This window comes from Opisthocomus hoazin, chromosome W, assembly GCF_030867145.1.
Source record: "Opisthocomus hoazin isolate bOpiHoa1 chromosome W, bOpiHoa1.hap1, whole genome shotgun sequence".
Classification (NCBI taxonomy): domain Eukaryota; kingdom Metazoa; phylum Chordata; class Aves; order Opisthocomiformes; family Opisthocomidae; genus Opisthocomus; species Opisthocomus hoazin.
In genome coordinates this window covers 43815712-43839364 of record NC_134453.1, presented here as the reverse complement: position 1 = coordinate 43839364, position 23653 = coordinate 43815712, and the positions used below count along the sequence as shown (strand labels likewise).

The 23653-nt window shown below is 43.8% G+C and overlaps 1 protein-coding gene across 1 annotated transcript in view; it reads right to left on the bottom strand.

Annotated features, from left to right (window-relative positions):
- Window positions 1-5080: 5080 nt before the first annotated feature.
- LOC104337720 (zinc finger SWIM domain-containing protein 6) overlaps window positions 5081-23653 on the bottom strand; it is a 137013-nt gene continuing 118440 nt past the window's right edge. Inside the window, exons 11-14 of the mRNA XM_075446653.1 lie at window positions 20931-21088; window positions 20242-20405; window positions 14108-14189; window positions 5081-7575 (exon numbers count right to left, since the gene is read on the bottom strand). Of these exons, the coding sequence (XP_075302768.1) occupies window positions 6713-7575; window positions 14108-14189; window positions 20242-20405; window positions 20931-21088 (1267 nt within the window). The 3' untranslated portion in view covers window positions 5081-6712. The remainder of the gene's footprint in view (window positions 7576-14107; window positions 14190-20241; window positions 20406-20930; window positions 21089-23653) is intronic.

The following is a 23653-nucleotide window of genomic DNA, read 5'->3' as shown; positions in this document are numbered from 1 at the left end:
GTTCTGACAAGGGCTGTGGTTTCCATATTGCAATTGGAAAAGCTTTCAGATAGCAAACACATTATTTTGCAATGTACTGGCACCATCTGATGCATTAGATATAATCCAGGGCTTCTTAGATGCCACTGAAGATTCAAATGGTTTGAAGAATAGAAATTAAAAGCTTCACTTCAGACAGAAGCCAGTATATCCTTTTCCAGAACAACAGATATATCTTTGAAATCCTCTATGGGATTTATTATGGTGTGCCTATTAGCATCAACATATTTAAGGATGTGTCAGTGTTTCCATTATAAACCCCTATTTTAAAGTGGTTTATAGCTCAGCTGTAAACATATGGCACTTGGCAGAGACAGACACAATTCATCTGTTTCTATACCAGGACTTTAAAAAGTGTGCATGCACACAAACACACAAGCAATTGTGGGATCTTAGTCTTTAATGCAATTCTGTAGCCCAAAATGATCTAAATCAAAAGAATAATTTGTCTTCAACTTCTGACATAGCTCTTCACTTTCACTGCTCTCCTGATGTAGCCAGTTATAATTTGATTTTCAAACCTTAAAAGCAACTGCTCTTATACTGTACCAACTTCTCTTGTGGGTTATAGTGTTACTGCCAAGGGAATTTCACCTAAGGAGGGATCCTCCCTCATCCTCCCCATGCACATTTCTACAGCAGGCCTACAATGAGCTATTTGGTAAACAAGCAGTCTGAAAACCTCCTTTAGCAGGCACTTGCAAAGGCTACCTTCAAATAGGAGCATTTTTTTAAACACTAGGCTGCAAAGAGCTTTGATACATTTTCAAAATATCAACAAGTGAAACAGAGCTGCCAAGAAGCAATTTGTTTAAGTTTTGTTTTTCACTCCTCTTCCATGTGGGAAACCGTATAACTTGAGACAGAACAGCACTGTCTCATGACCCTGAAGGATCAGCGCATCCTGCGCCTCCCTTCTCTGTTCTCATGAGATAAGCTGTTTTCACACATCCAGCTGCAAAAGATCCTGGAAAACAGCAACCGTGAACTGGCATCCGCAAAGCCACGAATCCAAAGCTGATTGGCTCTAGTAACTACTGTATTAGTATATAAGGTATTCACTTGAGCAATAAAATGATTCCGATCGAGCACAAGATTGGGGTCTGTGAAGTCATTCACCACAGTTCCACTTTTTATTTTAGGCTGTTAACAAGAAAACAAAGGAAATTAAATGAAAAGCTTCTCCCTTTAAGAAAGTCTGGCTGTTCCCTCCCCAGCCTACCTAGTGAACTCCCTCATGTCCATATCTGAATCTCCAAGGAGCACTATGTCTCCCACAGATCTCTACAGGCAGACCAGGACAGGCTCCTCCTGGGACCTGTCGGTGGAGCTTTGCAGCAAGGGGTGCAAGTGGGGAGTCACACCCCCCCTCAGAAGCTCTGGGCAGATGCCCCCAAGGATGTTGCACTTTGCGCAGATCGCCCAGCTCCCGCCAGCTGCTCAAGGAGCAGGCTGTGCACTCCACTGTGTTTCTAAGTCCTCTTTATAGTAAAGTACTTTAAGGAAGTGAGAAATACCATTGACCTCACAGGGACTATTCCGGCATAGAAACTCAACCATCTGCTCCCATATCTTGCTAATCCAGAGACTTAAATCAATAAGGCTGTTCCAGACTTCCATCTGGTCTTCATGTTAGGGGTGTTAGTGTCCAGCGGAGGGCTACAAGGATGGTGAGGGGACTGGAGCATCTCTCCTACGAGGAGAGGCTGAGGGAGCTGGGCTTGTTCAGCCTGGAGAAGAGAAGGCTGCGAGGGGACCTAATATATACTTATAAATATCTGAAGGGTGGGTGTCAGGAGGATGGGGCCAAGCTCTTTTCAGTGGTACCTAGCGACAGGACAAGGGGCCATGGGCACAAACTGAGGCATAGGAAGTTCCGTCTGAACATGAGGAAGAACTTCCCTCTGAGGGTGACGGAGCACTGGAACAGGCTGCCCGGGGAGGTTGTGGAGTCTCCTTCTCTGGAGATATTCAAGACCCGCTTGGACAAGGCCCTGTGCAGCCTGCTGTAGGAGACCCTGCTTCGGCAGGAGGGTTGGACTAGATGACCCACAGAGGTCCCTTCCAACCCCTACCATTCTGTGATTCTGTGATCCCTGAGGTCTGCCATGGGAACTGCTATTCACCCAGTATATAGCACAAGAATTCATTGAAAAACCCAAAAGCCAAATGTATTTAGTCTTTTGGAATTACAGATTCCAGAGACCAGTGTCTTCTATGTGCATTCTGTACATCGGAATGTACATAGGAATTCCTATTACATATTCCTGTTCCATCAGACGTTACTATATATCAATATATAGATGACCTTTTGATTGGAGGGGAACAATTTGACACTGTTAAACAGGCTATGGAGGATGTGACATTGCAATTAACAACCCTGGGTCTGGAAATTCCCCCATCCAAGTGTCAGGGACCCGCACAGGAAATCAAATTCCTCGGGGTCTGGTGGATCAAAGGAGCCTTATCTATCCCTCCTGACACACTGGAGAAAGTAGAACAGGGACAGGATCCCTCTAATGTTAAGGAATTGCAACAAGTTTTAGGAACTTTAGTATACTGGCGTAAACATGTCCCTGGGTTTTCTATCATTGCTCGACCCCTTTATAATTTACTATGAAAAAGGAAATCATGGGATTGGACAAATCAACATTCTAATGCCCTGGAGACACTGGTAAAAGAATTGAGGCTATTTCAGCAGCTAGGTCCTGTACATCCCTCTGATCCAATCCATTTGGAATGGGGATTTAGGGAACACGGTTCTCACTGTAATGTTTGGCAAAGAGGACCTGAAGGGCCTGAGCGTCCACTTGAGTTCAGTTCAAAGTCCTTTAATGATACTGAATCGCGATACTCGGACCTGGAAAAGGGACTATTGTCTTTGGTACGAGCTGTAAGGGAGTGGAACAAATAAGAAAAAAACAGTGTAATCATTCGGGGACCTTTCCCTCTACTAGATACAATTTGTAAAGGGACAGTGCCGCCTGCTGGCATTGCCCAAAAGCCTACGGTCCGTAAGTGGTATGCCTGTCTGGAAAGCATCCATGAGATTATGCCTATTACAGAGGGCAGCACTAAAGTGACTAAATTACAAATAGATATAGACAGCTCTTTGCTGTTCCAAACTCCTCCAAGCAAACCATCTCCGATTCGGGAGGCGCTTCCTCTAACAGAAACCAGCAACCTCGAAGGGGTATGGTTCACTGATGCATCATCCTATAGGCAAAACAGTGAGTGGAATTATAATGCAGTGGCGCTGGAAGTAGCCACGGGAGAACGGGTCAGCGAAACAGGTAAAGAGAGTGCACAAGTGGGGGAGCTTAGGGCAGTCTTATTAGCTGCACAACATGGTGCTGACTATGTTTACACTGACTCATATGCTGTTTTTAAAGGAGCTACTGAGTGGGTGAGCCACTGGGCAGCCAAGGACTGGCAGGTAGAGTCCCAGTCTGGCAAACTGACAGCTGGAAACAATTGCTAAAAATAGGAGAACAAAGGATACTGCACATATTGGTTGGATGAAAGGGCATGATCGATCAGCCTCTATTGCTGCCCAGTTCAATCAACAAGTTGATAGCCTCACATGGCTACACAAAATTGATATTGCAAGTGATGATCTAGAATGGGAACGTTTACTTGAATGGTTGCATGTAAAACGAGGCCACACCGGCCCAGACCATTTGTATTGGGGAAGGCATAGCCTGAGAATGGCCTGTGTCAACAAAACTGTGTGAACAAGTGGTAACGCCTGTTCACAGTGTCACCTGGGACTTAACAAAGATCATCCAAGTAAGGCACCTCTCATGCACATCCGAAACTAAAAAACACTGTGTTTAATTCTAAAGCCTTCGTCTTCAAATAGGCTTCAGTTTTGCAATCTACATAATCCACAATATCCATAATACTGAATTATTTGTAAGAGGCAAAAAAATTCCAAGACTCACGCAAACCCTATTACAGAATGGAGTATCCTTCTTGTTCCTTATTGTCTGTAGCAGAAAATTAATCTAGGACAAAGTAATGAAGCAAACGCATAATGAGGGTTCAATACTCAGAAGGGATAGAAGTCACAGAAGCTACAGAGGGTTTGTACTGCCAGGTCAGGACAATTCAGCTGTTAGCAAGGCTTGGTAAAGACTCATATTTTACATGACAAGTTAGACAAAGATTTAGACCTTTTCCTTCTTAATCTTCCAGTGACACAAGTCTCACTGTCAGAATTCATGGGTATGCTGGCATCTCTGATAGTTGCTTGCTGCATACTAGTTCTATTTCCAGCTGACGATACTAAAAAAAGAAAGTGAAGGTATTCAGATCCTGTAGTCAAATATGACATCATATAACATACCTAAGATGATAAAGATCTTGGTAAAGCAGAAAGCTCCTCTTCAATTCTCAACCATGCTGTATCCCATTACTCACTGAGGGCTGGAAAACTTACACAAATCTTATAGAGCAAAGGCTCCAAAAAAGCAGAAATGTTGGCTGTCAGCTGGTGAGCAGGAACTCCATGCTGGGTGGAGTGAACTGCACAGTTCAGAATACACAAAATGCTTTAGAAAAGCCAAAGAACAACAAGAACCGTCCTTGTATATGTTTGCAGCATATCTCACCTCTCATGGTCACCCAAATAATCCACTGAGTGGGAACATGCCCCCACACACTCTTCCAGCTCACCAGGGCAATATGTCAAGGCTTACAGTTCATTGTATAGACCATGCATCTTCAATCGCAGGCAGCATTTGGTCCCTCTGAAGCACCAGGTCTTCTTTCACCAGCAAAGGAGCTGTTGCAATTGTGAACACTACCACTCCTCAGCAGAGTTTTGAGGAACAAAACATTTTTTTCCTGGTGATCATACTGCTTTTCACCATAGCACACCAAAGTTGCAAGCTGGGCATTTAAGATCTATGAACTATCCATACACAATTCAACTCTAGTAACAGACACCATAAAGGAGATATAATCAACTTTCAAAAAACTAATTTTAATCAAAACAGAAAAATTGTTGATCATTAACAAGTTTATAAAACAGTGATTTAATTACATAAATAAATTGATATCAGCGTATCAAATCTTAATTACTTTCAACTTCATGAGCATGTTTACACGGGTGATGAAGTACAACCTTTTTATCTACTACAATAAATAAAATGGAGAGCATGAAATAGTTTTTCTAAACAAAAATACCTACAAACATACCTCTAGTGTGTTCTCTAATGAAGGGAACAAGAGACACTGGACAACTTTTGCACCAAAACATAAAAACTGCTTTAAAAAGCACAAGGATACAGAACCATCAGCTAAAGAAAAGACACTATACTGCAACCAAAGTTGGTATTTAATAATATAATGAACGGTTTGGTAGTTAGATCTCCAGTTTGGTTATTTTAAAGCATTAAGACAAGGCAAGATAGAAGGCTGCTTCAGTTTGAGTAATTCTAGAGAAAATAAAATATATTAAAAAAAAGAACAGAGAAGTAGAACAGTCATACCTACACAACTTTCTGTCCTGCACAAAGTCAAAATACCTATGCAGAATATATATATAATATATATATTTGTGCACAAAGGTTAGCTTATTATTAGCTCACTGCAAAGGCATAATGTATCATGTTAATCACTTTGCGTTTTGTGTCAAAAAGGATATTTCTTTGTTTTCTAGGCTAGGAGGCACAAACCCCAATTCTGGCATACTGCATTCTTAATGCTAAGGCTTGCTGCTCTGACTGTGTATTTTTTGCTGTCCCTCTTTACTATAGTGCCTGTTACAAGCATGTGTGTATGTGTGTATACATATATACGTATACACAGGTTGTATAAATATATATATATAAAATTTCCCCCAATAGGTATCAGTCCAGCCATGCAATCCAAAAGGTGGCTCTGCATAGATGCCCAGCATATAGTTCACCACCTGAGCCAACCCTGAAGCAAGGCGCACTTCAGTCCTTCGGATAGGTTTTCTTTTTTGTTTAAAACCAAGCTACTGCAGCTTCAAGTATTTTGCATCACATAGATTTTTTTTTATAAATTAATGTTATATTTTTTCAATATTCAGACATATACTATAATACATATACAGTACAATAAACGCTCTCATTCTTTTTTAAATTTTTTTGATAAATCCCTGAGAATGTATGTTGACAGTTGCTAAGTTTCCACATGCACAAGCATTGTGTGCCATGCTTCTGGATGAACAGCACTGCAAAGCCACGCGGTCAGCCTTTTAACTATTAGTATTTCATTTGTTGGTTTGTTTAAACATGCTGAAATGTAAGGATGAGTTACAAAGGAGTAAAGCTGAATCCATTTGAGGTACTTCTCACAGGATGGAGGCGTTTTGTTTGGTTTTTAAAGCCATTGCAATATATGTGGGTTTTTTTGAGGCTGTGAATATATACAGAAAGAACAGGAGAGCGATGTGGGCTTTTGCCACTTGACAACATATACTCAGTGTAAACCAAACTTTTTTTAACCTCTCTCTCACACAAAACAGAAAAAAGGCAAAAAAAAATTAAATACAAACTTTCACAACATGACAGTTTAGTTTGCAAACTCAATATAACTATACACATATAATACCAGTGTGGCTCTTTTTCTTTAAGTTCAAAAGGATACAAAGGCAGGCTCAAGTAAAAACAAACCACCCTCCCCCCTTCACGCATTTTCATCAACCAAACCGCTCACGAACCAACAGCATCAGTTTCTTTTTGCCTTTGTAGATTTGTTTTAGGTTGTCAATAAACTGCGTAAACTGGATATGTCCATCATGAGCCATTAAGAAGGTCTCTCGGGCCTTGCTGAGGAACTCTATAAACTCACTATAGTGTCGCGGGCTGATGTGAGTGAGTCGCGAATGAGTTGTATTAATGTAGGCTCCGATCGTAGCATCCAAGAGTTGTCTTAAAGGGGCTTTGTCCAGTGACATGAGCTTACCAGAGTTCCTCCTTCCATGAAGTCCCACCATGCCAGGAGTGGTCAAAGTACACCTACGCAAAATATCTGACAGTACTGTTGCACATTTGACACTTTTGACCACCAGAGGTATTATAGCTGTTAGCTCATTTTTCCCAAGGGAGTGGCTGAGCGCACATGCCCACAAAACGTCATTAATGGCAGGGTGTGTGTCCTGATTGTAACTCAGGTTGAGATGCGTCATGGCCAAAGTGGCCAGCTTGTAGGCCCGCATGGGGTAACCACGGTGCTCCATGTACCGTGCTATAGTAAAAAGCTGCGAGTAGCTCATGCCGGTTGTAGCAGCATCTAGAACAATTTGGTAAGCGGTCTCAAAAGCTATGTGATCCTTTTCACATAAGGTCAGTGCAGAGAGGGCACAGTTTTGAGGATCCTTCATGGCACACTGTAAAGCAAGCGTCCTAGCACTGCTGGCCAGCTTCTCCTGCTGATGGCAGTCCAGATGCAGACGGACAATGGTGCTGTTGGACATCACTGTTGTAGCAACAATACTAGTGGCTTCTGTTGGAGTGAAAAGTGTAAACCAGTTTTGCATGATACTATCCAGTGCATAAACACCTGGGGAGAGAAAGAAAGGATTAGCCATAAGTGACAAAACCTAGCAGATTGCGCTGGTTTTGGCTGGGATAGAGTTAATTTTTTCCGTAGTAGCTAGTACGAGGATGTGTTTGGGATTTGCGCTGAAAACACTGTTGATAACACAGGGATATTTTAGGTATTGCTGAGCAGTGCTCACACAGAGTCAAGGCCTTTTCTGCTTCTCAAAACACCCTGCCAGTGAGCAGGCTGGGGGTGCCCAAGAAACTGGGAGGGGACACAGCTGGGACAGCTGACCCCAACTGACCAAAGGGATATTCCATACCATATGATGTCATGCTCAGCATATAAAGCTGGGGGAGGAAGAAGGAAGGGGAGGATGTTCGGAGTGATGGTGTTTTGCCTTCCCAAATAACCATTATGCGTGATGGAGCCCTGCTTTCCAGGAGATGGCTGAACACCTGCCTGCAGATGGGAAGTAGTGAATGAATTCCTTTCTTATGCTTTGCTTGTACACGTGGCTTTGCTTTACTTATTAAACTGTCTTTATCTGAATCCCAGAGTTTACTCATTTTTACCCTTCTGATTGTGTCCCCCATCCCACTTGGGGGAGAGTGAGCGAGTGGCTGTCTGGTGCTTAGCTGCCACCTGGGGTTAAACCATGGCACAGATACAGATGTTCAGAAAAAGATTACATTTTTAAAGTCTAAGAGGTTGCCAGTACAGGAGACGTGCTTCACCAGAGTGTCTTATTATTGCTAGAGGCAGTTTACACACCTCTGTGAGCCCACCTAAATCACACCAAGAGGTCCTTTTCTCTGTAGGACTCTGATGTTTCCTGCGCACCCCTTCACTCATGTAAAAATTCAGCATAGTCAGACAATACCAGATCTTCATTTAAACGAATAGATTCCTTGTTTTATCAACTTGATTAAGTCTTAAGAGTGTGACATTATAGGTTCTTTATAGGATGCTTCTATTAGAATATGTAAACTAATTTAAAGCAGTATTAAAACGGTGCTGTTCAATGTCTTTGTCGGCGGCATGGACAGTGGGACTGAGTGCACCGTCAGCAAGTTTGCCGACAACACCAAGCTGTATGGTGCGGTTGACACACTGGAGGGAAGAGATGCCATTCAGAGGGACCTTGACAGGCTGGAGAGGTGGGCCTGCGTGAACTGCATGAAGCTCAACAAGGCCAAGCGCAAGGTCCTGCACGTGGGTCGGGGTAATCCCAAACACAAGTACAGGCTGGGTGGAGAGTGGCTCGAGAGTAGCCCTGAGGAGAAGGACTTGGGGGTACTGGTGGATGAGAATCACAGAATCACAGAATGTTAGGAGTTGGAAGGGACCTCTGTGGGTCATTTAGTCCAACCCCCCTGCCGAAGCAGGGTCACCTAGAGCAGGCTGCTCAGGACCTTGTCCAAGCGGGTCTTGAATATCTCCAGAGAGGGAGACTCCACAAGCTCCCTGAGCAGCCTGGTCCAGGGCTCTGTCACCCTCAAAGTGAAGAAGTTCTTCCTCATGTTCAGACAGAACTTCCTGTGCTTCACTTTGTGCCCATTGCCCCTTGTCCTGTCACTGGGCACCACTGAAAAGAGTCTGGCACCATCCTCCTGACACCCACCCTTCAGATATTTATAAACATTTATTAGGTTCCCTCTCAGCCTTCTCTTCTCCAGGCTAAATAAGCCCAGCTCCCTCAGCCTCTCCTCGTAGGAGAGATGCTCCAGTCCCCTCATCATCCACGTAGCCCTCTGCTGGACTCTCTACAGTAGCTCCTAATCTTTCTTGAAGTCGGGAGCCCAGAACTGGACACAGTACTCCAGATGGGGTCTCACTAGGTCACCGTAGAGGGGAAGGAGAACCTCCCTCGACCTGCTGGCCACACTCCTCTTGATGCACCCCAGGATCCCATTGGTCTTCTTGGCAACCAGGACACACTGCTGGCTCACGGTTAACCTGTCGTCCACCAGGATACCCAGGTCCTCCTCCGCAGAGCTGCTCTCCAGCAGGTCAGCCCCGAGCCTGTACTGGTGCATGGGGTTGTTCCTCCCCAGGTGAAGGACCCTGCACTTGGCCTTGTTGAACTTCATCAGGTTCCTCTCTGCCCAACTTTCCAGCCTGTCCAGGTCTCGCTGAATGGCAGCACAGCCTTCTGGTGTGTCTACCACTCCTCCCAGTTTGGTGTCGTCAGCAAACTTGCTGAGGGTACATTCTAACTCTTCATCCAGGTCATTGATGAAGAAGTTAAACAAGACTGGGCCCACTACTGACCCCTGGGGACACCACTAGTTACCGGTCTCCAACTAGACTCAGCGCCGCTGATGACAACCCTCTGAGTTCTGCCATTCAGCCAGTTCTCAATCCATCTCACCGACCACTCATCCAGCCCACACTTCCTGAGAGATTCCCTAGGAGGATGTTATGGGAGACAGTGTCAAAAGCCTTGCTGAAGTCGAGGTAGACAACATCCACTGCTCTCCCCTCATCTACCCAGCCACTCACGCCATCGTAGAAAGCTATCAGATTGGTCAGGCATGATTTCCCCTTGGTGAATCCATGCTGACTACTCCTGATAACCTTCTTTTCCTCCACTTGCTTGATGATGACCTCTAGAATGAGCTGCTCCATCATCTTTCCCGGGATGGAAGTGAGGCTGACCGGCCTGTAGTTCCCTGGGTCCTCCTTCTTGCCCTTTTTGAAGGCTGGAGTGACATTGGCCTTTCCCCAGTCCTCAGGCACCTCTCCTGTTCTCCAGGACCTTTCAAAGATGATGGAGAGTGGCTCAGCAATGACATCCGCCAGCTCCCTCAGCACTCGTGGGTGCATTCCATCGGGGCCCATGGATTTGTGGGATTTCAGATTGCTTAAACGATCCCTCACACAGTTCTTCTCGACCAAGGGAAGGTGATCCTCTCTGTGGGCTTCCTCTCTTACCTCCAGGGCCTGGGATTCCCGTGGGCCTGTCTTGGCACTGAAGACTGAAGCAAAGAAGGCATTCAGTAGCTCTGCCTTCTCTGCATCCTCCGTCACCAGGACACCCGTCTCATTCAGCAGCGGCCCCACATTGTCCCTAGTCTTCTGTTTGCTGCTGATGTAGTTGAAGAAGCCCTTCTTGTTGTTTTTGACAGCCCTTGCCAGCTTCAATTCCAGGTGGCCTTGGCCTTCCTTGTTACATCCCTGCATGCTCTGACCACATTCCTGTACTCTTCCCAAGTGGCCTGTCCCTCTTTCCACATTCCGTGGACCTTTCACCTGATCTCCGCTAGAATCTCGTTGTTCAACCATGCAGGTTTCCTGCCTCCTTTTCTAGATTTCTTTCTCAGGGGGATGCACTGCTCCTGAGCATAGAGGAAGTGATGAGAAGCTCAATATGAGCTGGCAATGTGCACTTGCAGCCCAGAAAGCAAACCATATCCTGGGCTGCATCAAAAGAAGCATGGCCAGCAGGTCGAGGGAGGTGATTCTGCCCCTTTACTCCACTCTCATGAGACCCTGTCTGGAGTACTGCATCCAGCTCTCGAGCCCCCATCGTAAGAAGGACATGGATGTGTTGAGCGGGTCCAGTGGAGGGCCACGAAGATGATCCGAGGGCTGGAGTACCTCTCCTACAAGGACAGGCTGAGGGAGTTGGGGCTGTTCAGCCTGGAAAAGAGAAGGCTCCGGGGTGATCTTATAGCAGCCTTCCAGTACCTGAAGGGGGCCTACAGGAAGGATGGATAGGGACTTTTTACAAGGGTGTGTAGTGATAGGACAAGGGGGAATGGCTGTAAACTGAAAGAGTGCAGATTCAGATTAGATATTAGGAAGAAATTCTTCACCATGAGGGTGGTGAGGCACTGGAACAGGTTGCCCAGAGAAGCTGTGGATGCCCCCTCCCTGGCAGTGTTCAAGGCCAGGTTGGATGGAGCTCTGAGCAACCTGGTCTAGTGGAAGATGACCCTGTCCATGGCAAGGGGGTTGGAACCAGATGATCTTTAAGGTCCCTTCCAACCCTTACCATTCTATGATTCTAAAACCAGCATTTTATTTGCCAATATATAACCACACAAAATAATACCCAGAGACTAATATCTACAAGATAGTCTCAGTAATAATTACCTTAGCAAAGATATAAAGGCATTAAAACAAGAGCACTGCATGAAAAATTTCAAACACAAACCAGGTGAGCCACCCAGTGGATGAGGGAAAGGCTGTGGATGTGGTCTACCTGGACTTTAGTAAGGCCTTTGGTACTGTCTCCCACAGCATCCTCCTGGAGAAACTAGCTGCCCATGGTTTGGATGGGTATACTCTTCGCTGGATAAAGAACTGGCTGAATGGCCGAGGCGAGAGAGTGGTGGTGAATGGAGTTAAATCCAGCTGGCGGCCGGTCACGAGTGGTGTTCCCCAGGGCTCAGTTTTGGGTCTGGTCTTGTTTAACATCTTTGTCAATGCTCTGAATGAGGGGATTGAGTGCTCCCTCAGTAAGTTTGCAGATGAGACCAAATTGGGAGGGAGAGTGGATCTGCTGGAGGGTAGGAAGGCTCTGCAGAGGGATATGGACAGGCTGGATCGATGGGCTGAGGCCAATTGTATGAGTTTCAACAAGGCCAAATGCCGGGTCCTGCACTTGGGTCACAACAACACCATGCAGTGCTACAGGCTTGGGGAAGAGTGGCTGGAAAGCTGCCTGGTGGAAAAGGACCTTGTGGTGCTGGTCAACAGCCGGCTGAACATGAGCCAGCAGTGTGCCCAGGTGGCCAAGAAGGCCAACGGCATCCTGGCTTGTATCAGGAATAGTGTGGCCAGCAGGAGTAGGGAGGTGATCATGCCCCTGTACTCGGCACTGGTGAGGCTGCACCTGGAGTACTGTGTTCTAGTTTTGGGCCCCTCACTACAAGAAGGACATTGAGTTGCTGGAGTGTGTCCAGAGAAGAGCAACAAAGCTGGTGAGGGGTCTAGAGAACAAGTCTTATGAGGAACGGCTGAGGGAACTGGGGCTGTTTAGTCTGGAGAAGAGGAGGCTGAGGAGAGACCTTATGGCTCTCTCCACAGCTACCTGAAAGGAGGTTGTAGGGAGGCAGGTGTTGGTCTCTTCTCCCAAGTAACTAGCGATAGCACAAGAGGCAATGGCCTCAAGTTGCATCAGGGGAGATTCAGATTGTATATTAGGAAAAATTTCTTTACTGAAAGACTGGTCAGGCATTGGAATAGGCTGCCCAGGGCAGTGGTGGAGTCCCCATCCCTGGAGGTGTTCAAAAAATGTGTAGATGTGGCACTTCGTGATATGGTTTAGCAGGCATGGTGGTGTTGGACTTGATGATCTTAGAGGTCTTTTCCAACCTATGATTCTGTGATTCATTTTCTGGCTGAGGGCATACAAAGTCAAGCTGTTTTTTTCCCATGCTACTGACAATATCAATTTTCCAGTTAAGCATAAAGCAAAGAATAAACTAATCCAGAGAATAAACAGCAGCGATCCTTTGAAGTTGTGAAACTCAAGAAGCATCTATGCGATACAATCCAACTCAGATGTATGAAAAAGGAGTAATACAGTAGGGAAGCAGACTTTCCAAAAATACCTTTAGTGACAATTAAAATTGCTCCCTTATCATAGTATTTATATTGTCCTCACTACCACAGCTGCTTATTTTCTTTTTTTTTTACAGCTACACAGTTTTTAATGCCCTCATCTTCACTTTCAGATTCTGTATCCTCATCTTGCAGATGGTAAACTGGAATACAGAAGCTAAGGGACACCTCATCAAGACCCACAAGAAATTTATGGCAAAGCCCAGAAATTAACATAATGTCCTGCTGAGTGCACTATTCTCCCACTGCTATCCTCTAAATATGAGGCTACTTCTGCTCCCACCTTATTTTCACCTTACATGGTTAAGGATGGGTGCATTAGTGTTTAATTTGCTTTCCAGTGCAGACGAGAGGCCTGCACAATGTCATAGCCGCATAACAAGGATGCATTACACTCTAAGCTTGGATTTACCCAGGGGCTTAAAAAAAACCCAAGAAAACAAACAATAAGCAATGAGAACCCCTTCATGAGATCTTGTCTGCCACACAATGGGAGGCATCCTCAGCATTTCATTCACCTGTTTTCTGGTTCCTCTTTTCCACAGCTGACCAGACAGTGCTCTCACCAGTCTTTTGGAGATTCACCTTTCAGAGCAAGCAAAGTTGGAGCATACTGTAACAGCCCATAACCATGAGTCCTTTCTCTTCTGCAGCCTCAAACCCAAACCCAACATGGAGGGGACAAGGGGAAATCTGGAGTATTTCCCATGAGGTTATGCACATCCCTACCTTGCAGGGCAAAGAAATCACACTGCATTACTCAACTATTCTCTCACTTGGCCTGTGCCTATTCTGTCACATGCTCAAAACCCCTACTCATCATTGCCATAATTAATGTCTTTTAACCAAAGGAATTTTATAGATGAACAGAAAGTGGAAGACATTTGCAGAGCTTGGGTGTTGACAAACAAGATCAAGCCCTCTAAGATTAGCTGACAAAAAGGCAGGAGACCTTGAGAAGCATCTCAAAACATACCTATTTCTGTTGCACATGTTACCAACCACCTCACCATTTCCCGCCGTCGCCAATTCAGTGTTGACAGAGTCATACGCATCACCTATTAAAACAACACAAATAAAATACAAATTAATCCTATTGCAAAACCAAGACAATATACCAACAATTAGGGATTTAAGTTACTCAAATACACTGAGGTTCAAAATGGCAGCCTCTTGCCCTCTCCACTCTGTTACCTCTTTTTAGCTGATATGTCAAAAGACTTGACAAACACTGCTCAGCTATCTTAGATGAGCATATAGAGAGTAATTCCAACTGCAGGTCCTTCAAAGCTAAAGGAGAAACTGTTTTACTCGGGGAGAAGAAGAACAAAAAAAAAAGGATCACAATAAAAGCCTCCCCCAAAATAACAAAAAAGCCCAACCAATTACCAGTTATTCAAATTAAATTATATTGTGTCTCCTCCCTCTATCTACGTTAGTCTTTACAGTGGAAACGTCAGCTCTTGTTGGGCAAACTAACCCATCTAATTTTTCCCCCATCTGCATTTTTTTTCATTGACTTCAACAATATAGACAGGAGTTAGAATGTACTGTGATTTGACTGGCTACTTATGCTGCAAAGATATATATATATATTTTTACAAAAGTCCAGATATATCCAGATATTATTAGTAAGTCATAGCAATGATTTCTCTCTCTGAACAAGAAGTTCCTGCAAAGAAGTTCCATTGGAATCATAGAAAAAGGACTTTAAGCTCTGATTGCAGTGCCCTCACTTGCAGTTATTGCCTATATTGTTTCTCAAAATGTGGGCAAATATGTTTATGCAGTAAAAACAACACTGCATGGAAATTGCATGGAAAGCTTGTTTCAGCTAACTGGACAGACCCCACAGACATCTAGATGAAGCAAGCAAGTATTTTTCCCCTTACAATATCAGTGATCGTACTATGGTATTATTATTTGTAGCAATTAAACAAAGAGCATAATAGGTCAATCAGAGCTTTCAGCAATGATCTTTACATATTAACTCATAAAATGCACTCACAAAACATCTTGGAATCAGCAGCATTTGAAAGAGGGTGTCCTGATTTTGGTTGAAACAGAACCGATTCTCTTCTAGTGAATCTTCCTTACAGCTAAGTTTGGTTCTGTTTCAACCAAAACCAGGACAGAGGCTTCTCAACCCTTATCCCCCCCAATCCTAAGGTGACAAAGTGGCATGTAACCCTCTGTCATATTTGTTACTCCTTCCACCTCCTTTAGTCCTAAGCTGTAGATAGGATAATTAAGAAGATGGAAAGACTGCTGAGGAGCACAAATGCACAGATGATTTTTAAGAAGTCTGGTTATAAAGAACCATCAGTGATTCCATGCTGGTCTCCAAACATTCACACCTTGGGAGCTTGGTGACTGGTTGTACATCATCCAAAGTTACAGAAGAAGGCTAGCTTTGTTGGCCTCAGACATCGTGGTATCATTTCGACTAAACAGTAATTAAAGTGCTAGACTGGAGAACAGCATTTTGAGAGAAAGCAAATTGATCTGTGAGGAGCAACCCAACACATTTTTAAATATGAAAATATAGCTAAAAAATTATGGAACTAGCCTTTGCTTGAAGTCTTTCTGGAAGAAAAACAGGCATCCCCAAGCCAAAACACTTTGGAGTGGAAGTATCAGTCCTATTATCTCTATCAAAGAGAAAGAGTCCAGACAAGTTCCTGTACCAATGCACACACAAATTGAAGGCAAACACTCTTCCAATATCCCAGATGAATTTTCAGCTTCCCCCAAGTAGAGTGAATCCAAGAGAAAATACAGGATTATGGACTGAATTCTGCTACTGGTGAGGGAGGGAAGGAGGTAAAAAAATAAAATAAACAACTGGCATGAGTGACTACTTCTCTTGAAGCTTTCTCTCACGACTTTCCTCACTGTGGTGGTCTGTAAAAGGATCATCAGTCACAAGAGCCTTCAGCATGCATAGTGGGCATAATAGCAGCTCCAGTGTAGACAGTCCTAACTTAAGAGCAAAAAACAATACTATATCTAGTTTCTTGACCTGGATAAGTTTCTCGAACTGTTCTGCAATTAGGTTCCTTTCATTTAACTAAACTGGCAAGCTGAGAGCACTAAGAGAGGAGCCCTTTACTGATGATAAAAAATCCCCAAGGATTTAAAATAAAGCATATATTGATGTCTTGACCAAGGAGGAGTTGAAGTTAGTTTATACTGTAGCCCATGTAGCCAAAGAACTATTTCACTTCTGCTCAACACATTCTGCTCAATACATTCGTGAGCCACCTCGTCCTAAAAGGGAGTTCCAGATCTGCCTAAGTTCTATCCAAGATCTGTGCTACCAATTGAAGAGAGTTTCTCAACAGGTTAGTAAGTCTGAAAATGACAAAAAGCCCCTGGGAACTGCATAGCTTATCTGAAAGCCAAGCTATTTTCAGAGACCTCTTCATAGGGTAGTGGTCAACGGCTCGATGTCCAGATGGATGCCAGTGACAAGTGGTGTCCCTCAGGGGTCCATACTGGGACCAGTGTTGTTTGTTTCACAGAATCACAGAATCACAGAATAGTAGGGGTTGGAAGGGACCTCTGTGGGTCATCTAGTCCAACCCCCCCGCCGAAGCAGGGTCACCTACAGCAGGCTGCACAGGACCTTGTCCAGGCGGGTCTTGAATATCTCCAGAGAAGGAGACTCCACAACCTCCCTGGGCAGCCTGTTCCAGTGCTCCGTCACCCTCACAGAGAAGAAGTTCCTCCTCATGTTCAGACGGAACTTCCTGTGCCTCAGTTTGTGCCCATTACCCCTTGTCCTGTCACTGGGCACCACTGAAAAGAGCTTGGCCCCATCCTCCTGACACCCACCCTTCAGATATTTGTAGGCATTTATAAGGTCCCCTCGCAGCCTTCTCTTCTTCAGGCTGAACAAGCCCAAAGAAGAGAAGGCTGCGAGGGGACCTTATAAATGATTTTCATCAATGACTTAGCGAGATTGAGTGCACCCTCCGCAAGTTTGCAGATGACACCAAGCTGAGTGGTGCAGTCAACACACCAGAAAGACGGCCATTCACAGGGACCTGGTCAAGCTTGAGAAGTGGGCCTGTGTGAACCTCACGAGGTTCAACAAGGCCAAGTGCAAGGTCCTGCACCTGGGTTGGGGCAACCCCCAGTATCAATACAGGCTGGGGGATGAAGGGATTGAGAGCAGCCCTGCCAAGAAGGACTTGGGGGTACTGGTGGGTGAAAAGCTGGACATGAGTCACCAATGTGTGCTCGCAGCCCAGAAGGGCAACCGTATCCTGGGCTGCATCAAGAGAAGCATGGCCAGCAGGTCGAGGGAGATGATTCTGCCCCTCTACTCTGCTCTGGTGAGACCCCACCTGGAGTACTGCGTTCAGCTCTGGAGCCCTCAGCACAAGAAGGACATGGACCTGTTGGAGTGGGTCCAGAGGAGGGCCACAAAGATGATCCGACGGCTGGAGCACCTCTCCTATGAGGAAAGGCTGAGGGAGTTGGGGTTGTTCAGCCTGGAGAAGAGAAGGCTGTGGGAAGACCTTATAGCAGCCTTCCAGTACCTGAAGGGGGCCTATAGGAAAGATGGGGAAAATAATTTCAGCAGGGCTTGTTGGGATAGGACAAGGAGTATTGGCTTTACACTAAGGGAGGGTAGATTTAGACTAGATATGAGGAAGAAATTTTTTTACAGTAAAGGTGGTGAAACACTGGAACAGTTTTCCCAGAGAGGTAGTGGAGTCCCCATCCCGGGAAACATTCAAGGTCGGGTTGGATGGGGCTCTGAGCAACCTGGTCTAGTTGAAGATATCCCTACTCACTGCAGAGAGGTTGTACTAGATGACCTTTAAAGGTCCCTTCCAACCCAAAGCATTCTATGATTCTATGATTCTACAGAGAATAACCATGACTTTGTCCTGATGGATTTTTTTTTTAATAAGATTTTCTTATTCTAGAGGTACAGAAGATCTCACTATCCATAAGAGATGCAAGAAATGGCCAACCAACCATTAGCTCCCGCACCAATGTGAAACCTCTTTGTCATGCACATTGGAAGGATGTTTATTTATTTACAGGCTTTCAGGGAAAGGACACCACTTTCCAAATACGCATCAAGTGATCACCTGCACTAACTTGCTCAGCAGTTCTACCAGCAGTACCTGTCTGCATGTGTGCAGTAATTCTTACTTGCATTGATCTAGCATACAACAGGCAAATGGAGGAATAGAAGCCCCTCCTGTACCTGCAGATCTTACAGCATCCATGCCAGTAAGGTTCTGAAGGACAGAATACACCTGAGATGCTCCATGGCCATTTGGCCATGCTTTCCACATCTAGTTTAAATGTCTTCCCTCTGCTGAGTCACATAACACACGCTGCCATTGGAAATAGGGAGAAAGAACCCAGTAGTCCATACATTACTCCAAAATCTAGAACAATATAAGAGGCTTTTCTGTCACAGAAATCCCAGTGACAGAGTTGGGAAATTGTTGATATCATCTCCTCAGCCCAACCAGTCCAACTTGTCATTGTTGTAGCTGAGAGGCAGAACAGTATATCTGTGAGGACACTGCTGTTCAGTTTACCACATGAGGGGAGAAACAGAGTTTTATATGGCACATAAACGTCATAAGCAGTCAGTTACTAGATAGCAAACATAGACAATCTAATTGCCATTAGGTTGGGGGGCAGGAGAGGGGAAAGCATCTGTAGGCCACTGAAGACAGTGCTGACACTGTAAGGCTTTTACAGGAAAAATGTTACTTTAGAAATCTATACAGCTGTGAGTTACTACCAAAAAACTGCTATGCATCTTCATTCTGGAAAGCAAAATACCTTCAAGATTCTTAAAACACCTTAGTAAGCTTGGAGCAGACAGTGGACATGTTCTACACCAGTTTATTCCAAACACCGGATTTAGGAGAAAGTGCAGGTTCATGATATCTCTCACTACATCTTACTGAAGACATTCTGATGACACCATCATCCACACAGGGGTATCCATGAACAAAGTGATATCCAAAGTGTGCTGCTACCACTGAATGATACTTGGTGAATGCTTGAGGTGACATTCAAGTCAGTCATAAGGATCTTTCTCTCTAAAGTAAACAAACATTTAAGGCAGAAACATACCAAGATGTGAGAAAAAAAAAAAGCAGATTTCCACAGCAACCTTGGGAATAAGAAAGGCTAACAAAGCACACAATCTCAGCTTTCTGATTAAAGACTTTAGCTTCTAAAAGTCTGGAATAGGCAAATGGTACCTTTCCTTGGCATGAGAAGCAACTGGGATAATATCCTTTCCCCAGAAGTCTTTGGAGCTTTGTTTACTGAAGCAAAGTAATAAATGGTTTTCTGATCTTTGCATTTTTTGTTTGGTTGGGTTTTTGTTATTTTTAATAACTCCCTGAAAAGGGATGAAGAGATTTATTTTTGTTGACATAAACTGTGTAAACTCGCAAGGTTCATCAGTGTAAGGCATTACTCCAGATACCTAAAAACTTATCTGTCTCCTTTTAGCTTGTAAGGTCTCTCCTAAGAGCCTGAAACCTGATCTGAGGTTCTTGTACACATCAAGCTGAGTCTGATGCATATGACCATCCCGCAGGTTGCAGAGTGCAGAATTTGATGAAGGAAGTGAGATGGCTGCTGTTAGCACAGTCCGCCTTAGAAACAGGTCATTATGGTTGACCTTGACTTTCTCTAGTAATTCAACAAGCACCTACCAAATCTCATTTGAGGGAAAGGAAGGGAAGGATGGAAGGAATGACGAGAAACCCCTCAAGGCCATGCAAAAGATCTGCAAAAGTGCATTTCTGCAATAATTTTGCTTTCGAGCCATCCCTACTCCTGAACCACTGCATGAGTCCTCTCACCCCTGAACAGAGGAGTGCTCTGCAGCCAGCTGCTCCTAGCTCTCTCTTCCACTTGAATGGCACAAAGGGGCTGTGCAGACCCTTGCTCTGTGTTTATCAGTCAACTGCACTTTACCTCAGAAAATAGAATCTAAAAATTCCAGACAGAGCCCAAAGAGGATATGGTCCTTAGTGACTTAAAGAGCTGTACCCACCAATACAGGGTCAAATTCCTGTCTTCTACTGTAGTAATAATGAACGAGGGAAATACCTGAAGGCCCAACTCCAGAGAAACTTTCAGAAGAGTGATGTCTGGCAAGCTGTCCATGAGTGTTGCTATTTTAAATGCATCCTGGGCAAGTTTGAAGATGTGTGATGAGGAGTGGATATTTTTCTGGATGGATTCTAACACTGTTTCCAACCTCCGAACATCACCTGCAAGGTGCAAACAGAATCACCAAAACAGATCAAGCTCCCAAAACATTCAGAGATACATTATAATTGTGCCTGCCATTGCTACGCAATAGTATGATGTTTCAGTTATACACATTTTTTTTTAATAAACCTTCCATAATTAAATCATATGAACAAAAGATACAAGACAGGACAAACTCCTCTAGTGCCTGATGGTGTTAGTGTAGTACATGGCCAAAAGTCATCCTGATTTGTGAATTTTAGAAGTGATTTGTCCACTCCTGGGTTTCAGTCTATATCATGTGTCAGAAGAACAAAAAGCTGTCTTATCAGCCTCAAATCAAGCCCATCAGGCTACCACCTAGCTAGTTTAACCAATTTGCTAGAAAATGAAGTGGCAGGTTTAAGTCAGTTTAGTTTGTTGTGCCCATTTCAAGCTCCTGTCGGACTGTGATTTGGGTTCTAAACACAAGTTTTATAATCTGTTTATTCCATGCATTATTAAAAGCATACATTTAGTTGAGGACGTAACTGACAGCAATGTACCTTTGGCTGCTGTTAGCATGGTTGATGCCAGCTCACACTGCTGGGATTCAATGTGACTTAGGGTGAACCAGCGGGGATACCGGTTTGGAACAACTGATGCAATGTGGTGTGGGTGAGACATGTCTCCCGAAGGAGCCATAGATTCCAGTACTAGCAACCTGAAATGAAGAAATTATCTTTCATTAAATCATTATTATATTAGGTTATTCATAAGCAAAACTAAAGTTGCAGGAACACTTGACCTTGTTTATGAAATGTGCAGTTTTGGGTATAAAGATATTGGAAAGCCACTTCTCTTCTTGGGGAATCTTAAAAGTCCATTTGCCAAACTTGCCTACATCAGTGGACATCTGCAGGAATTCACAGGAAAATTAAGCCATCCATTAGCCAAGGCAGCAGAGACTTTCTGCATCATCCATAGAGTTGAAGCTTTTTCCCCCTGCCTTGTTTCAGTCTTTGAACCACAGCCCTCAGGAAGGAAAGTGGAGTAGTTCTCCATCATACTGAGAACATGTAAATATTTTCCAATATTTGGAATATACTTTCGTTACTTGCAAATGCTCAAAGAGAGAGGGATATTCAGCAAGTCATTCAGATTTTGACCTTGCAATAAATTCAGACATATGAAAAAGGACATTTTACTGTTCAAATATGAAGTAATTTTTAAAATCCTTAAGCTCTAGCCTACCAACATTTGATAATGTGCATGCTAATATGAAAAAAGACTTCCCTTTTGATTTGTATTGTCAAATCTCTTCCCTAGTACTGAGACACCTCTTTATATAGCTTTACATATGTAAAAATAAAATACATATAAATTCTTCAGCTCTTTTTTTCCAAGCACAGAGAGGGGGGCGAGAAAATAAGATGCATTATTAAATGGTTTCAAAAAACAAGAAAAATCCCAACTGCATAATGCAAAAAGGATTATTGGGTTATGAGTAACAGTAAACAGACAAAGAGCACGAAAGGAAGAGGCTGTTTTGGGGAAATCTTTTGTCACTTTGAATTTCATTGCCAGCTTTTATGTTCCTTTGCTGTGAAAAGAAATGTTGCTGTGAACTGGTGGCTTTCATGTAATTTTGGCAAGATTAGGGAACATCATAACAAGCACAAGCAGATTTTGCATTCTTCACTTTTTTCCCTTTCAAACATCAATTATTTAGCTAGGTTTTAGCAAAGCTACTTTGTGATTAAACATCACCATTAAAATCTGACTCCCGAAGCCTGGGTTGAAATTCAGGCTTAACAAGGGATCAGCCAAACTAAACCAAACATTCAAGTTCAGATTCCAAGTGAGCAGTCAACTAGGTCACTGCAGAACCACATTCTCCAAGGCTCTACTCCATATGTTTCAGTGCTGCAAGCAGAGAACTGTAGACAGAAGTGACCATCAAGGATAGCACACGCTGTCCTTGCAGACCTGAGGTGCATGCATGAAAGGCCTCATGGTCTCAGCTTCCACTGATTTCATACTGAGTGTTCCATGCACTAAAAGAGGATTAAAAAAAAAAAGAAACAGCAAGAGATGATTTGGAATACAGAGGCAAAATACTCCAGAACTGTCATCATGGATCAATGACCTGTGTAGACTTGTGTGTAGACTGACACTAAACACTTATGTACGGAGAACAACTAGCTGTAGTCTTGGGAAGTTAACTTCTTTGATAAATGTTCAAGTTAAGAATGAAATATGTTCCACTTGTAAAAGCATGAGCAACCACGCAGATTTCTATGTGGAAATATTTTACCCATGCCATGGAGGAAGGGATGCTCAAATTTCCCTCTTCTGATCCATTCCACCTCACAAATATGAGACAGACATTGAGTCTTCATGTTTGCTTTTTTCTTTCCTCCCCTCAAAGCAACATTTAGTTTTAGTTAGTTTTTCATTTGGTTTGTATCAGGAGTGCTTTGTAAGCTGAACTATCACTTTGGTGTCAATGGAAAGAGTAACAAACTTTATGAGAATTTTTGAGAAGTGCTGAGGAATGCAGACAGACATGAAATAGAAAGTGTCTGCATCTGCCATCACCACAGTTCAAGATAGCAGTTCACATTTCTTAAGAGTGCCAAATATAATAAAAAATATTAGAAATATAAAAAAGTTTTAAAAATAAATTAAAAATTAAAAAAACCTGAACTCTCATCTGCCTTATAAAGTGATGCCAAGAGAGCTACGGAGAACAGCCCTGATTATGCTCATGTCTCCTGCGATTTTACCAGATGAAAACAAACAGACAACTCTTTCTTATACTGGTCTGTTTGAGAAGTAACTTCTTTGGCTGAGATGGCAGCTTCATGCCAAAAGATGGCTGGAGCTCCCCATGATTAACTAGAGATGTCATCATTTGGATCTTTCAGTGCCTTGCTTGTTTTTCCAGTTGAGAAAGGAAACTTCCAGAAAATAAGTTTTCATTTCTGATTTGTTTCTGGGGAAAGCCCAAATCCTTCTTCAAGAGGGATGGCATGCTGCGGTCCTGATGACATCCAGAATGAGCTGCTCCATCACCTTTCCAGGGATGGAGGTGAGGCTGACCGGCCTGTAGTTCCCTGGGTCCTCCTTCTTGCCCTTTTTGAAGGCTGGAGTGACATTGGCTTTCCTCCAGTCCTTAGGCACTCCTGTTCTCCAGGACCTTTCAAATATGATGGAGAGTGGCTCAGCAATGACATCTTCCAGCTCCCTCAGCACTCGTGGGTGCATCCCATCAGGGCCCATGGAT